This window comes from Ciona intestinalis, unplaced genomic scaffold (assembly GCF_000224145.3).
Source record: "Ciona intestinalis unplaced genomic scaffold, KH HT000076.2, whole genome shotgun sequence".
Classification (NCBI taxonomy): domain Eukaryota; kingdom Metazoa; phylum Chordata; class Ascidiacea; order Phlebobranchia; family Cionidae; genus Ciona; species Ciona intestinalis.
Window position 1 is genome coordinate 368,154 of NW_004190398.2, and position 13,385 is coordinate 381,538.

The 13,385-nt window shown below is 33.1% G+C and overlaps 2 protein-coding genes across 4 annotated transcripts in view; both read right to left on the reverse strand.

Moving 5' to 3' along the window:
- LOC778669 (low-density lipoprotein receptor-related protein 6) overlaps positions 1 to 4,310 on the reverse strand; it is a 34,602-nt gene extending 30,292 nt beyond the window's left edge. For 2 of the 3 annotated variants that reach the window (XM_018815487.2, XM_026838387.1), the window contains exons 1-5: positions 4,101 to 4,273; positions 2,829 to 2,998; positions 2,201 to 2,430; positions 1,137 to 1,334; positions 490 to 812 (exon numbers count right to left, since the gene is read on the reverse strand). In XM_018815487.2, the coding sequence (XP_018671032.1) occupies positions 490 to 812; positions 1,137 to 1,334; positions 2,201 to 2,430; positions 2,829 to 2,998; positions 4,101 to 4,161 (982 nt within the window). In that variant the 5' untranslated portion in view covers positions 4,162 to 4,273. Of the gene's footprint in view, positions 1 to 489; positions 813 to 1,136; positions 1,335 to 2,200; positions 2,431 to 2,828; positions 2,999 to 4,100 lie in introns of all 3 variants that reach the window. The other variant, XM_026838386.1, reaches the window with a different exon arrangement.
- A 1,214-nt stretch (positions 4,311 to 5,524) lies between these two features.
- On the reverse strand, positions 5,525 to 12,947 carry LOC100180491 (protein SPT2 homolog). The gene is made up of 11 exons (XM_002128790.5): positions 12,799 to 12,947; positions 11,631 to 11,742; positions 11,186 to 11,292; positions 9,775 to 9,891; positions 9,144 to 9,363; positions 8,441 to 8,536; positions 7,431 to 8,026; positions 6,954 to 7,054; positions 6,348 to 6,527; positions 5,726 to 5,867; positions 5,525 to 5,546 (listed from the first exon to the last, which is right to left on the reverse strand). Exons 1-7 carry the CDS (start codon positions 12,859 to 12,861, stop codon positions 7,659 to 7,661), a joined length of 1,083 nt encoding a protein of 360 aa, XP_002128826.1. The 5' UTR covers positions 12,862 to 12,947; the 3' UTR covers positions 5,525 to 5,546; positions 5,726 to 5,867; positions 6,348 to 6,527; positions 6,954 to 7,054; positions 7,431 to 7,658.
- Positions 12,948 to 13,385: the final 438 nt, after the last annotated feature.

Consider the following 13,385-nt stretch of genomic DNA (forward strand, 5'->3'; position numbering starts at 1 on the left):
AGTGCTCTAATTTTGTAAGTGTATACACTACATGGTTTCTTACTTAAGTACAAGAAAACAAAAAATCTGATCGCTGTAGAAAAATGGGTAATGTAACCAGCAAAAAAATGAAAATTTATAGCCTACAGACACTTTTAACATTCCTTATTCTGCTATCAAATGTGTAGTACTTTTGGGTAAGATCAAAATGGGATACAGTTAGCACCCAAAACCATATTTTCTGATTGTGTTCTTAACCATTCAGCATTCTTAATGCTGTTTTAGATTTGAGAGCTACAGTTATATAAATCTTTAAATATTCTTTCTTTACCAGGCCCTACCAAATTAAACAAGAAAAAAAATGTACCATGTTACACCGCTCTACCAAGTACCATATTATACAACCAAAACTTATTTTTACTTAAAAAAACAATGAAAATATGTCACATCCTACATCACCCTACTATGTATTATATTACACAACCAAATGTCCATACTTATTTTACTAACCTGGTTTTTGCCTCTGCGAGTTATAGGCCTGTAGGTCCATTGGCGACAGGATGTCCCCTTTCACTAAACGAGGAACCTCGGTTTGATTTTTCGAGATGGAATAAAGAGATGAGGTCCTCCAATCGGACCAGTAAACTCGATCCCGGAAGAGAGTGATCGCGTAGGGATGCTCCAGAGCTCCCACCCACTCTCCTCCCTCCTCGGAGGAGAGAGGGATGTTCGTGGATGTAGAGTTAGAGGAGCGACTCTGATCGCTTGACTCCTGGGACGTTGGAGGAACAACGAGCTGGTTGTTGTCGTTGTTACTGCTGAACATCTCTTCTCTAAAGATTTTTTTTAAAACAATACTTTTAAAGATTTAAATAAAAATTTTAGATCGTTTTAAAATTTTAGAAAAATTTGAAATTTTCAAAAAAATATTTCGAAAATTTTAAAAAGTTGTTGTCGTGGTTGCTGCTGAACATCTCTTCTATTGGGATTTTGAGAGAAAAAATGAACTTTTAAAGATTTTAAGCAAAAATTTGGACCTTTTTAAAACTTCAGAAAAAATTTAGTATTTTAAAGAAAATTTTGAGATATTTAAAAAAAGTAACATTTACACAATAGCGTGTCATTACTCATTACGTCACTTATGCACTTACACCTACCTCTGTGAGCCATCTAAGTTAATACGATGAATAAAATGATGGCCAGCTTCGATCCAGTAAACTTTCCCTTCTTCATAATCAAGTGTGATTCCATTAGGCCAGTAAATATTCTGGTTGATCAGAACTTCTCTCTGTGAACCATCCATTCCAGAACGTTCTATCTTCGGCTCTTCGCCCCAGTCTGTCCAGTACATGTACCTAAGAACATATGTGTAACGGTAACTACTTTTAAAACAGGGGGAATATCATATGTTTTAGTATTCTAGTTGTACACCTAAACAGCTTTTATTTGTGTCTAATTATTTGTATCCCTGCTCCCCCCTTTACACCAAAAACAGCTTTTATCTGTGTCTAACTATTCCTGCCACCCTTTACACCTAAAACAGCTTTTATCTGTGTCTAACTATCCCTGCCTCCCTTTACACCAAAAACAGCTTTTATCTGTGTCTAACTATCCCTGCTCCCCCCTTTACACCAAAAATAGCTTTTATCTGTGTCTAACTATTTCTGCCTCCCTTTACACCTAAAACAGCTTTTATCTGTGTCCAACTATTCCTGCCTCCCTTTACACCTAAAACAGCTTTTATCTGTGTCTGACTATCCCTGCCTCCCTTTGACACCTAAAACAGCTTTTATCTATGTTCAACTATCCCTGCCTCTCCTGGACCCCTGCAGTATTACATGTTTGGCACCTATGACAGACCATACAAAAGTTCCATGGTGTGCCATACGACCAGATCAGTCCTCACAAAATAAGAGCAAGTGATTTAAACAGTACTAACTGAATTTTATGGGTGACTGAAATTATACCAAACATGAAGTACTGTATACATTATACTAACAACCATAAAGGGTCCCAAAAAATTGTACAAAATTAAAAAAGGTCTAAAGCTGGCTGTACACAATATCCGGAAATCGTACATTTTGTCCGTTTTGTCCCGATTTCGCTGCCGCATGCGGAATTGGACACGGGTTTGCATACGACTTCGCATGCGAATTCGTACGACGGATACTGTGTACAGCCACCTTAAAGCAAAAGTTTAGGACACCTGTTCTAAACAAACCTGTTATGAGGATCCACTGCTATAGCTCTCGGAAGGTCTAGATTGTTCCACAGTAAAACTTTCCTGTGACTTCCATCTAATTCACTAACTTCAATTCTTTTTGTTCCACGGTCTGTCCAGTACAGTTTTCGACCGATCCAGTCGCATGCGAGGCCTTCAGGTTTAACCATACCCGAAACAAGTACGTCCATTTTTTTGCGCTGTGGGGTCGTCATGTCAACGTACTGGATCTGTCGAAAAGTTGAATTTGAAAAAAAAACGTCAATGAAATTTTTGGAAAAAAAGGCATTTTTTTACTGTATATATTCCTTTTTTTGCTTATTTTAATTCTTATCATGAAAGATTATTTTGTGGTAAAAGTAAAGTTCTGTGTATTCTATAACATAATTTAAAATTGAAATTTATCTTTTCTAAAAAAAAATTATCAAACAATCCCTAGAAAATTCTCAATTATCTGAAATTAAACAAAATTTATTTGTAAAAACTTGTACTATAATATACCCTAAATATAACATATATAATTTAGAATTGAATTTTATCTTTTTAAACAAAAAATATCAAACAATACTCTAGAAAAATAATCCTATTAAACAAAATTTATTTGTAAAAACAGCTACTATTTATATACCCTTCCATTAAGACAGTCAATCCAGTAGATATGCTGTTCCTCAAAGAAGAAATCACAGGCTAATGCTCCTTTTAAGTCTGAAGCCACGATAACTGTGTTGTTGGGCTCACCAGATGGAATTAATCGAATATCAACATGATTTGCGAGCAATAAAAAAGGGGCGTTGAGAGCTAAAAAAAATTTTTAATATTAAAAAATTTTAAAAAATAATTTAAATTTAAAAAAACAGTTTCTAATAAAAAAGGTGTTAAAAGCTATTAAGCTAAATATAAAAAAATATTTTAAATTTAAAAAATTGCAGTCGATACAGTTTTATACAAATAACCTACTTTACTTAGAAAAGGATGTTAAAAGCTAAAAAGAATAAAACCTATTTCAAATTTTAAAAATGACAGTTTGAGACAGTTTTACATAAATACTTTATTATATAAAGGTATTTTAAATATATATATATATATATATAATTTGTGTTTTTATTCTATCACCAATATTTTAGCATATATAACTTTATTATTACAACTAAAATAATATTAAAGTTACAGTTGTATTTAAAACTGAAAGCATTTTTCCCCTATCCAACAAATTTATTGTTACCCATCTAGCTAAGAAACAATGGCACTTGTCCATTTATGAAAGGTTTATCAAAACAGTTGAATTTAAACCAAGTTTCAATTTCAGTGTTTTGATTCGGCAAAAATAAACAAACACAATAAATCATTCTATTCACACAACTTTATTAATAACACCATCAGTTTTTGTATTATTTAAACCATATTAAAACTTTACCTGTACATTACAAAACATAGGGCATAGTAAAGATAGTTTGTGACAAAATTACATTTAGAGTTACAGATTTTAATTCATGCTCATTTTAAAAATTTCTATGTTGTGTACAATTGGAAATCTATTGAACCGTTTATTTAATACTATTTATTTGCTGAATTAGATTTTTATATATGTACAAATATAAATACAATAATAATAACTTTTAAATGTGTCTTCGATTACGATAGCGAAGATTTAGAAATATTTTAAATGAAAAGACAGGATATAGCGACAAAACAACGGTCGTTAAAACACAATTACAAAGCATATATATTTAGAGAAGAAAATAAGCATGGTCGCTACACCTAGAAAGTTTTTTAATCATAAAAGACATATGCATATACTGCAATACAGGAAACTAATAATGTCAATTACTTCCTACAAAAAGAACAAGCAAAACTAAGTATTAGTAATGATAATAAAATATTGTATGACAATTAGACTTACCAGTATCTTTACTTGCATTTGATGATAAAAAGTATAAAAAAGAAATAAAAAGCAGCTTCATTTTATATTAAATGTTATTCTCTCTCATTAAAATCCCTTTTCCGTCGTTTAACGTGTAAAATAAAATCCAATGTCATAGTGTGCGCCTCCTTAACACATCATACAGCTTTAACTTAACAGCCTGTATCAGAAAATAGAAAATAATCAGATAATACAAGTTTTAGAAACTATAGAAAGACGTTTTTAAGTCACAAAAATAACTTTATAAATAATCTACGCTGTAAAGTAGATTCTAAATTCTAGACTCTAAAATAAATTCCACGTACTATACTTCTTGTGCACGCGGCAACAAGCGGCCGCTTTAACTAACTACGAAGTTGACGAGCAAGATGAACAAAGTAAATATTTTCAAAGATTCGCTTTTTTTCACGCTCTTAAATAAATGGGCGCCTCTTTAGCGTCAGTGCGTGGTTGCGTACAAAGGAGCTGTACTGTCGGTCGGCTCGCCGAAGCTATTTATTGGGGTGTTGTATTTTAGAGAGTAAAATTGGTCGAAATTTCGACGCTAAATTCCATTTTACACATTTTATTTGATTCCATACGTGTTCTAAATATCAGAGTTGGTAGATAAGCACGTTTATATACGGACTTGCGGAATATTTATGATGTACGTATACAAAACGTAGGTATATTGTGAAAATATTATTAAAATATAGGCTACGTAATTTTGCTGGATACAAACACTCATTTTTTGCATGGAAAACTAAAGGCATTTAATTTTTTTCGGTATTTATTCTAAACCAGTTAACAAACACTGTAAAAATGTCCATATGTATGCCTGAATAAGCACAGTGTATTTTTTAAGGTTTTTAAAGCTTGCATTTAAAAAAAATCTTTTTGATTTGTGATTTTGCATACTGTCCATTAAACAGAGAATACATAAGACTGAAATAGTCGATATAGTGAACATAGATACTACATTATATACGTAGTAGTAGTATGTGGCGACGAACCAAACAGTCAAATATGTCATAATTCAGCTTGCTTTATTGCACCGACATACCACTCATTCACAACTGTTGCAAAAACAATAAAAATAATGTAAGTATCGCCTTTAATAATAAATATACGAGTGTCCTCACATTTTAACTTGGGTAGGACAGTACGAAGTAAGGCAATTTAAAAAACAATAAAACTAACGATGGCACTGACATGCAACAGAGGGCAATGCATCAAAACAATACCCTAAACTTATATATTCATAACCTGCTACACACACATGCTTTTGTGATCTGAACTAAACCACAATTTATTGCCTAATATCACAGTGCGACACCGAAACCACGTTAATTTGGTTAATATTTCCCTTTTTTCTTCATTGCCTTTCGTTTTCTCTCTTCTTCCAGTTTTGCTTCTCTGGCATCTTCTTGCTGTGCGATCTTTAAACTGAAACCAAACAACATTGATAAATTAATTAAATCAGGGCCAAGATCAAAAAGAATGCAAATTAAACTATACATGGCTAAAACAGCATGTCATTGCAACTTTATAAATGCAAACATAAGTGATGTCAATATTTAACATTTGTAAATTCACAGGCACAAAAACTGCGTCACATGGTTTACCTTCTTTTTTCCTCTCTTTCGATATCTTTGAATGAAACATCCATCTTGGAAAGTTCATATTCACTCTCTCTGCCGTACTTGCTTCGATCGTAACCAAATATTGCTCCAATTTGTGCAGAAATTTCATCAGAAGCTCCTTCATCTAAAAACAAATTGTACATTTTTATGCTTGTCGCAGTATGATATATAATAAAAATTGAAAACATTCACATACCGACATACGCTACACAACAGATAAAATTTATTGACAAATTAAAAAAAAGTTTGAATTACTTACATAAAATTTATTAACAAAATGAATGTACTAAATTTGTGTTTAAAAAACTGTGAATAAATTATTCTTGCCTCCAATTGCAAGCACTTGATCTGCACCATAACACAGTGGTCAGTGTGCCTGCCTTTAGCTCAGAGGCACCCCATGGTCACTTAGGTTCTATAAGTTGTCTTAATTGTCAGCTATGTATTAAAAAGTATCCAAAAAAATTAAATACAAAGTTACATATGCGTTAACTCGAAAGTGGACAAAGGGTGTGTAAAAATAACCTGAAGCATAATGACTCTTAATGTCCAGTCACGTAAGGGTAAACAATTAAAACAAGGGTAAATATTTATTTTCACCCACCGTTGTCATCAATGAAACCCTCCATGTCCGAGTCATACTCATCATCGTCAGAATCGAGCATTTGGGGACGCCGCAGAGCTGCAGGCAACCCATTTGGAAACCCTCTAGCAAGAGGATGCCCGTGCGCACCAGCCAGCCTACGTCTGTATTCGTCTGCTGCTGAACGTGGACCTTTAGGGCCTGGAAAAGGTAAATTTTTATAAATCAAAAATGGTAAAAAATGAGTGTTAATTATTTAACGTGCAGTGGCACAATGACAGTTACTATAACATAAGTTTTTTTTGTTTTATACACAATATGGCTACTTACCACAAGTAAAAATTTTTTGGTACTATTTTTTTTATAATGTATGACTGACAATTTATTTTAGACAACCCATAAGGGACCACTGTGCCAGAAGTGATTGCGGCTAAGTGTCTTTTTTTACTCCCACAATTGTAACAGTGTCGAGCCTGGAACGCACTGATCTAGAGGCGGCCACACGTACCACTGCCCATGGCAGCGGACAATGCCCAAGTCATATTTTGGTAATTTTTTTAAAAATTCTTAAAAAATATGTTAATTTTTTTTTTTAATTTGGATGGTTTTAAAGGATTTCTATTTAACCTTGGTTAGGTGGTCGTTGGTTGTTATTCGAAGCTTGTGGATAATTACTTCGAACCCCACCACTCGATACACTCAACGTGCATTTCGAGGATTCGGCTGCCCTGTGTGGGATTGACATAATTGTAAGTAATGGGGTAAACAAGGTTTCGTTAAACATTTTCACAAATGTATAATAATCGGTTCTAGGTTAAAGAAATCACCATAAGTGTTATATTTTTTAAGATTTTAATAAGATCTGGGATGACATTGTTTAGTAGCAGTTACACTTAAAGTTGTCATAGACAGAATTTTTAACCTAATTAAAAATTCTGCTTAAGCATAAAGGCAAACACAAAAGAAAAGAGTAAATGGTAATGGCGCTATGAGAGAGTCAATTTACAAGTATACATCATTATAGTCCAAAATATTGTTTCTAACAGTCATGTTATTAATCTGCTGGAAAAATATCAAAAACACAAAGATTGCAAGATTTTGTACCTTTTTGCTTGTTCAAGCAATTCTGCATAAGGATTGGGTGCTTTCTTTTTAACTCCATTCGAATTATTCTCAGGTGGTTTCATCTTCGCCTGCTGCTTCTGCATGGCTTGTAAATACGGGTTGGTCGGCATTTTTTGCGGAACTTTTGGTTGCTCTTTTTTCAAAGGCACTTTTTTGTCGAAAACTTTTTTGTTTTTGGAAATTTCTGGAACTTTTTCGTTTTTCCTTCTATCCAGTTGCCCAGATTTTGGATTTAAAATTGTTTTCAGCAGGTTTTGAAAGTGAACTACTGCTCGAAGAGTTCGTTTTAACGCTGGGCAATTTTTGCTTTGAAGGAAACATCTTATGACTGCTGCTTGAAGAGTTTTTTGATCTTACGTCAAATTTTTCCTTTGGGAGCGATTTTGAGAGGGAGGAGAGACTTGGAGAGGAAGAGGACTTTTTCATTTCACCTCCGGAGGAGCTTTTCTTCTTAAATTTATCCATTAGAGCCTTGATCTTTGCTTGCTTACTCTCCTCTGTGAGACCTCTGTCCAGCTTCCCAATTTTAAAGCTTGGGGAACCAGATGTCGTACCTTCAGATTTCCTTTTTACGCCTGAAATAATAAAAAGAATAAATTATTTACCCTTTAACTTATAAATGAATTAAAACTGTTAATAAACATGGCTAAAAAGTTATTATACACAATTTTAAAATTAAAAAAACAATGGTTTTTATGAGCTCTTTTTTCAATGATAACAGATAAGAGCCTTTACTAATATTTACACAGCCTATACTGTAATAAAGGAAAACAGGAGTCATTAAAGCAAATTTATTATGCTTTAGTTTATATGGTAAATCTAAAATACATAAATATAACAACATACAATACAAATAGTCAAAAAACATTTGACATGTTTGAAAAATTTAGCTTTAAAATGTAACCATGTCACAAATAAACTTTAAAAAATTTCCTACATAATATATATATTTTAATATTGTAAAACTTTTAAAAAAGGAAATAACAAACCTTTTCCACTGAGTTCCTTTAATTTAGCTTCAAGTTCTTTCCTTTTTCTTTTTTCACGTTCATATTTTTCCTTGGCCACACCATCGTCAGAGGAATCTTTTATTTAAAAATGAATGTTAAAAACCAAAAATATGCTAATAACCATTTGTTGGTGTTCGGTTTTAAACACCTAGTGGCCCCTTACAATTACCACGTATGTGAACGAGATGCCACGTTTTCAAGTATATAATTATTTTGTGCAAGAATTTTTTTTTTTGTAATTGTTGGTGACTGTTTTGTTTTGAATTTTTTATGTTTTTCCTGTATGGCTGACATTTTAGGCCCATTTAAGAAACCACTGGGTTGGAGCAATTGCTGTTAAGTATCTTACCAGAAAACACACGTGCTACAATGGTAGCAGCATCGAGCCTTGAATCCATAAACTCTGGGTTAGAGGCAGGCGTGCTAACCACTTTGCCACAGTGCCATGTATACTACAATAAACAATAGTATAGTAGGGTTGGGGAAGATGGGAAGCCCTTTCATTCTATTTTCTCGTCACATTTGGTAGTAGACAAAGAACATTTAAAGAATTATAAAACCGTTTCCTCACAACTCTCATAGACTGTTGATAATTGTTTAAAACACGATCAGAACACTTGAAAATTAGGCTAAAGGTGTGCCATCTTCCTCCACCCTACTATATATTATTTTACTAACCGACCTGTGTCAGAATGTGACGAGTCATCATCGCTGTCATCATCCGACTCAGCAGGAACTTGCTTCCCAGCGAGATTTAAAAGGGAGTTAAAATCGAGTCCAGCACCAGCGATTCTTGCCCGCTCTCTGTGTTTCTCTTGCTTTTTAATTTTTCTTTTCTCCTCCTCACTTGGAGGGAGCAGACTGTTCTGTTTGCTTCTACTACCTCCCTCAAATCCATTAGCCTACATACAAAAAAAATTACATTTATAAAGTACATTAGGATTTATAAAGTACATTAGAAAAAAAACATTTATAAAGTAAATTAGCTGTTTTTTAAGATTTATTTGCCCAGATACAGAAAAAATTTCCGAGCTAGACAAAAAAATTTACATTTTTTCTTTTCTTTTTTTTGAGGATGAAAAAAAAACATTTATAAAGTACACTAGCTGTTTTTAGGATTTATTTGACTAGATACAGAAAAATGTCCGAGCTAGGGTAGCACATAGATACCAAGAAAAACGTGTGTAATGTTCTCAGAGATAACAAAAAAGTATTGCGGAATATTATAGAATGCCAATCGATGCAGTTTGACAAGTATGTTCCCCCTGATTACAACACAAAAATAACACACCCATACCAAATAACAAACTTACCTTATGATAAATCTTATTCATGAAAGCTTTATGTCTTCTATCATCCTCAGGACTTAACTGAAAATCTTCTTTCTTTTGCTCTTTATGCAAACCAAGGTAGTCCTCCCCTCTGTATATCTGGTATAAATATACATGTGTAACTTTTAGGTTAGGCCTGTAATATTATGTACAGAGGTGTAAAGATAGCGTAACTTTCCCCTATGTATATATAAAATAAATATAGATGTATCACTTTCAGATTTGGCCTGTTGTATGACTATATTATCCATGTTATAATTATAAACATGGGTGTAAAAATAGGGTAACTTAATTTTTAAAACAGGGGTCACAACAGGGTCAGGGTAACCTTCTTATTTAAACGTATGAAATAAATATAGATGTATAACATTCAGATTATCCCTGTTATCTTATAAACATAGGTGCAAAGATAGGGTAACTTAATTTTTAAACAGGGGTGACAATAGGGTAACTTTCCCCTCTATATATCTGATATTTATAGTTTTTAACCAGTTTTTAACTCTTAAAACGGGTTTATGGTAAAATTATATTGCGCAATGCGCATTAATTAAAAATGTTTGACAACTTTTTAGGCCTGTTAAAATATGTTCACTCTGCAAGGACTGGGTAACGTAATATTAAAAACAGGGGTGAAATCATGTGTTTTGGTACCACAGTTATGCTCTCTAAAATAGGTTCACCCTGGTGTTGGCTACTAAGGAGGGGAGTCAAATGATATTGCACATTAATTAATGAAGTTTCTAATGTTTGACAACCTTTTGGTCACAGTGAGTGTTATCACACTTTAACATTGTCACTCTGAAGTTACTAAAAATTAAAAACAATTTGACAGCCATGATTACCTAAAATATATGATAGCACTATTTACAAAAAAGGTTGTTTAAATGAGTATAAAAATCACTGGATATTCTAAAAATACAATTTAGACAAATTCATAGAAAAGTCATAGCCTATATATATATATATATATACATATAAATACAATAACACTATGTCACTATCCATATAAAAGTTACTTAACTCGAAAACCTTAAGAGAATATGTGAACACTCTTATTTCAATAAAGAATAACACTGTATCTATCTACTTGTCCCAGACTATGTATTTACAAGGCTCGCCGCTGCTACCATTATGGGCGTATGTGTCCTTGGGCAAGACACTTAACGGCAATTGCTCCAACCCAGTGGTCACTAATGGGTTGTCCAAATTATCAGCCATACATAAAAAAAATGAAAAAAATCCAAAAAAAATAATCACCCACAAAGTAACATACATGGTAACTCGTAAGCTGGCACGAGGTTTTAAACCCGTGTGATAACGACTGTCGTTTTCCGGCCACGCGAGGATAAAGTAAGTTATATTCATTCATATTATATATATATGTGTTATTGACCTGTAAATTATCCTTTGTTCTCTTGGCCATTGCATTCGCTTTCCTTGTATGTTTTGCATCAACACGGAGTTTTTGAAGCGATTCCTTTTTCTTTTTTGCATGTTTTACTAAAATTGCGATAAAACTATTAAAATTAGTTATTTCATCCAATTATTTTTAAGGAAAGTACCAAAGTTTAAAGTATTTTAAACAGCAAAAGCCTATTTATATATAATTCGATCAAAATATAATAAATTTTCTTTTTTTTTCAACGTTTTTCTTTTTCCTTTTTTTTTCGAACAATTTATAAACTACATTAGCTGGCAAATTTAGGATTTTTTATTCACCATTTTCTAAGTACAATTTTGTAGCAAAAATAAAAATACTAACCTACCCATACTAACCTACCCACTACCCATAAATATTATATGATAAAGTTAGGTATTATACAAAAGTATCTTGTTACATTGTTTTATTTCGTCTTCTTTCTTTTTGCGGAGAAACGCTTGAATAGCCGCTGGGTCGACATTCTTTTGAAGTTTCTTGGCGGCTTTAGGTTCCGTAGAGTAACCAATTTTCTTAAAGGAAAAAATATAAATATTTAATCAATGAGGTGTCCTCCTAATTTGATAAGATTGATAAATATATTGAAGAGTAACCAATTTTCTAAAAGAAAAAATATATATAAAAATGAACGAGGTGTTGTAGTGATTGATGTGTAAAAGCATTTGTAATTCCACATTTACCAAGATTGTATAGCAGCATGAAATAACACTGGTGGTGTGTACCGTCATTAAACAAAAAACTGCCGCAATTTCCTAATCATTGTCAACAATTGTATTCCAATGTCATTGTTATATTATGGAAAAGGAAACTATTAAGTTTCGTCGGCGTTATGCCAGCTGACAACTATGCATGAAGTGAAATTTAGATAATGAAATATATATATTATATATCTGTGCCCGAAGCACACTCAACCACTACAGTGTCTTCTTAATCTCATAAGGTTGATGAATGTATAGTAGGGTGAGAGAAGATGGGACACCTATTCATTCTATTTTCTCTTCTCATTTGGTATTGAACAAAAAACTTTCAAAGAATTATAAAACTGTATGCTCACAACTCTCATAGACCGTTGCTAACTGTTTAAAACACGATAAGGATGTTTGGATATCATGTACTAAAGGTGTCCTATCTTCCCCCACCCTATTATAAAAATATTAAGGCCTGAGTTATGTATACTTGTGTATGACTATTTCCTATATGTTTACTTGGCACCAGTAAAGAATCCTCTGGTATATATAGCGGAATAGGATGGTGGAAAGTGCTAGGTTGGTGGTCAGGGGTTGATGGTTAAAGGGTCAGTGGTTATAGGGGTTAGTGGTAATAGGGGTTAGTGGTCTACAAATAAGGTGGGGAAGAATTCTTCACTAGCACCGTTTACTTTAATGTTTGACAGCATAGGCTAATGGGCATCAATACCAAACGTTTTAACCCGGATAAGGACAAAATTACATAAAAAACACACTTTGTATTCTGAGCACGTCTAGAATTAATACTGATATAGAACTAAAAGGATTTTCTGAAATACAAGATTAGTAACGAAGTTAACTTAAAGAAAAATTGCCCCTTACTTTTTGATTCGTCGCATCTTTCTTGTTTTTCTTCGCCAGAGAAATGACTTGGTTTAAATCCATGGCACTACAGATACATCCTTCTTACACTGGAGACAAGACTATACTGAATCAGAAATCTCTTTTTACATTAATTTTTTTTCGCAAGGGGTTTTTCAAGGCCTTTTCGCCATATGTAGATGGTGACGTCATTAAGTAGTTTATTTCTCCCTAAATAAAACGATTCAGTCTATCCACATTTTGCTACGCATTTGTTGTGATTTAAGAGGGACCACGCCTTTAAAAACTTAGATAACAAAGGTTTAACTTTTGATATATTGAACTCGGTTTGAAAAGCACGAAAAAAACATGCATGTAAATTTATGAATGAATGTAACTTGCTTTATCCTCGCGTGGTTGGGAAACTACAGTCGTTAAAACACGGGTCTTCTGTTTCAAACACCTTATGCCAGCTAACCACTTATCATGTACACTGGGGTAGGTGAAGACGGGACACCATTTCATTCCATTCTCGTCCCATCCGGTAATAAACAAAAAATATTCAAAGAAATGATAGGTGTTCCATCTTCTCCCACCCTACTATATTA

Coding starts and splice junctions, on each gene's coding strand:
- LOC100180491 (XM_002128790.5), bottom strand. CDS start 12,861: ATGGATTTAAACCAAGTCATTTCTCTGGCGAAGAAAAACAAGAAAGAT. Junction 11,293..11,630: donor AGAAGACGAAATAAAACAAT/GTAACAAGATAC, acceptor TCGCAATTTTAG/TAAAACATGCAAAAAAGAAA. Junction 9,892..11,185: donor GAACAAAGGATAATTTACAG/GTCAATAACACA, acceptor TATTTATACCAG/ATATACAGAGGGGAGGACTA.